At 31.7% G+C, this 2,146-nt stretch overlaps 1 protein-coding gene across 1 annotated transcript in view; it reads right to left on the bottom strand.

Moving 5' to 3' along the window:
• The window catches only part of LOC119589286, a gene marked incomplete in the record, with an annotated part of 113,340 nt that overhangs the window by 81,205 nt on the left and 29,989 nt on the right, over nucleotides 1-2,146 (bottom strand). Inside the window, 1 exon segment of the mRNA XM_037937904.1 lies at nucleotides 1,114-1,233. Within this exon segment, the coding sequence (XP_037793832.1) occupies nucleotides 1,114-1,233 (120 nt within the window).

Below are 2,146 nucleotides of genomic sequence, written 5' to 3'. Positions count from 1 at the left end.
AGAGGCTTTGGGTTAAACATGATTTCTAACATTTGAGTTCTTGGTATACTCCACTTGTGGATATCACTTTTTTTGGTTTGCATATGCTTAAACAAAATTTTTGGTGCAGCAAATTTTGTGTTCCATATTACATACACAATGATGATGGCAAGCTCTGAACTGCTAAAATGCTTCTTATATTGCTGAAAATGAATATATCCTGCTATATCATCAATTTAAGCTATTCTGTCCTGTGTTCTATCCTAATAACTCATTCTGGATGGGTCTAAACAGTGATGTATCAGTTGCATTTTCACAGTTGCTGGCACTTTGCTACATATTCATTGCTGAATTCCTTTTACTTCTTTAAAGATTTTATATATCCTAAATATTAAAAATATGCTTATCCTACACATTAATACACACATTTATTATGTGTATGAAGTCCACATTTTGTTTAAGCATATGGTTCTGTTTGGTCTGCTTCTCTGAATGTGTGCTTGTACATTTGTATTTACACAATATTCCCACTGAATGTATACTTATCTGGAAAACTACTGAATGCTGAATCTAATCAAACTGATGTAAAAGCTAATAAAATGATATAAAAGCTAAGGCAAAAAAATTAACATTGTCCTTAAATGCGAGACAAAATAAGCAAGGCTAATGCAGCACTAGCAACTAGAGCTGGTAGGAATATCTGTGGCCTTTAAATACAACAGCATACAAAAAATAGCTTCTGAATCCTCAACTGACTGTAGTGTCATTTACTGACAAGGATCATATTTTTTCACGGACTACTTGATTATTTTTTATCTCATTTATATTTCTGTAGTTCTTAAAAGTGTGGGGAAAGATTAGTATATTCACAGTTCATGAAAAATATGACTCTTCCACTTTTTAACAGGATATATGATGAAAAAGTATGCACTATCATATAAACATTCCAACTAGCAAATGGATTCAGTTAGCCAAAGCCATCAAGTGTATTCTGGATGTCTATATTCAGCTGCAGTGCTTCAGTATATCCTATTATGTCTCACCTGAGTTAATTTCAAAAGCATGTTAATGTAATGTCCAAAGGTAAAATTTCAATTACACCCTTATGAAAAAATACAAAAACACATACTGTGAGAGAGATTTATGGTACTCATCGTAGTCCATATTATCGATGTCTGGTGTGCGTAATTCATCTGTCTGGCCTTCTCCTTCTAACCATCGGCGTGATAAATTGTTTACGTCTGAACCTATATCCTGTTTTTGAGAGAAAAATATTACTTATCTTGATAATTCAGAATATATGATGTTATTATGCAACATTTAATTTCTTTTCTAGACATATTTCAATTTTCTGGAATTAAATAATTATTAAAATAATCATTATCTCTTATACAGTACACTTAATGAATACATTCATTTTATCAATAATGCAACACTCAGTATTATCTCTTCAAGCACATATAACAAGATCAATAGCTCACTTTAAATCAATGATTTTGAAGATTAACACTAACACACATATAAGCAAATAAAAACAAAATCAATAGATATCCAATGAATAATAAATCATAATTACAGCTGGAGGCATCAACATTATAATTCAAAAATGTTAGGAAAATGAATTAGACTAAAACTGTTGTAAATGCATAATTCAGCTTGGTATCTACCAGGAATTCTCAAAGCAACAACTCTCCTCCAAAGAATGCTGTAATGTTCATCACATTCATCTGGACTTTCACAGCATTTAATGACATTTAACATGAAATTCTTTCCCCCCCCTACTCAAAAATAAATCACAGATACTTATTATGTGTAGAAATGTTGTGTAGATATAAGGGTATGCATGACAAAGGCTATCTTCACAGCACATATATTAATTCTCATTCATACCCTAATCCTACATTTGTCACAATATACATTTTCATTCAGGTTAACACATTGGCAGACGTTTGCACTTGTGTCTGAGATAATTCCAGGGTCACTTTATTATTTTCCATTCTTTCACATTCATATAATTTTGGGGGTTTATAATTTCTAATTCATGATCTTCAGTATTTCCAAATAACCTGACCCATGCAGAATCAGACTAATAAGTGAATACAGTACAAAATATGGTTTTAATGCTGATGGTCCCAAAATGGCAGCAAATGCCCTTTGTCACACATGC

Source organism: Penaeus monodon, chromosome 25 (assembly GCF_015228065.2).
Source record: "Penaeus monodon isolate SGIC_2016 chromosome 25, NSTDA_Pmon_1, whole genome shotgun sequence".
In the NCBI taxonomy this organism is placed as follows: domain Eukaryota; kingdom Metazoa; phylum Arthropoda; class Malacostraca; order Decapoda; family Penaeidae; genus Penaeus; species Penaeus monodon.
This window is presented reverse-complemented; position numbering and strand designations above follow the sequence as displayed.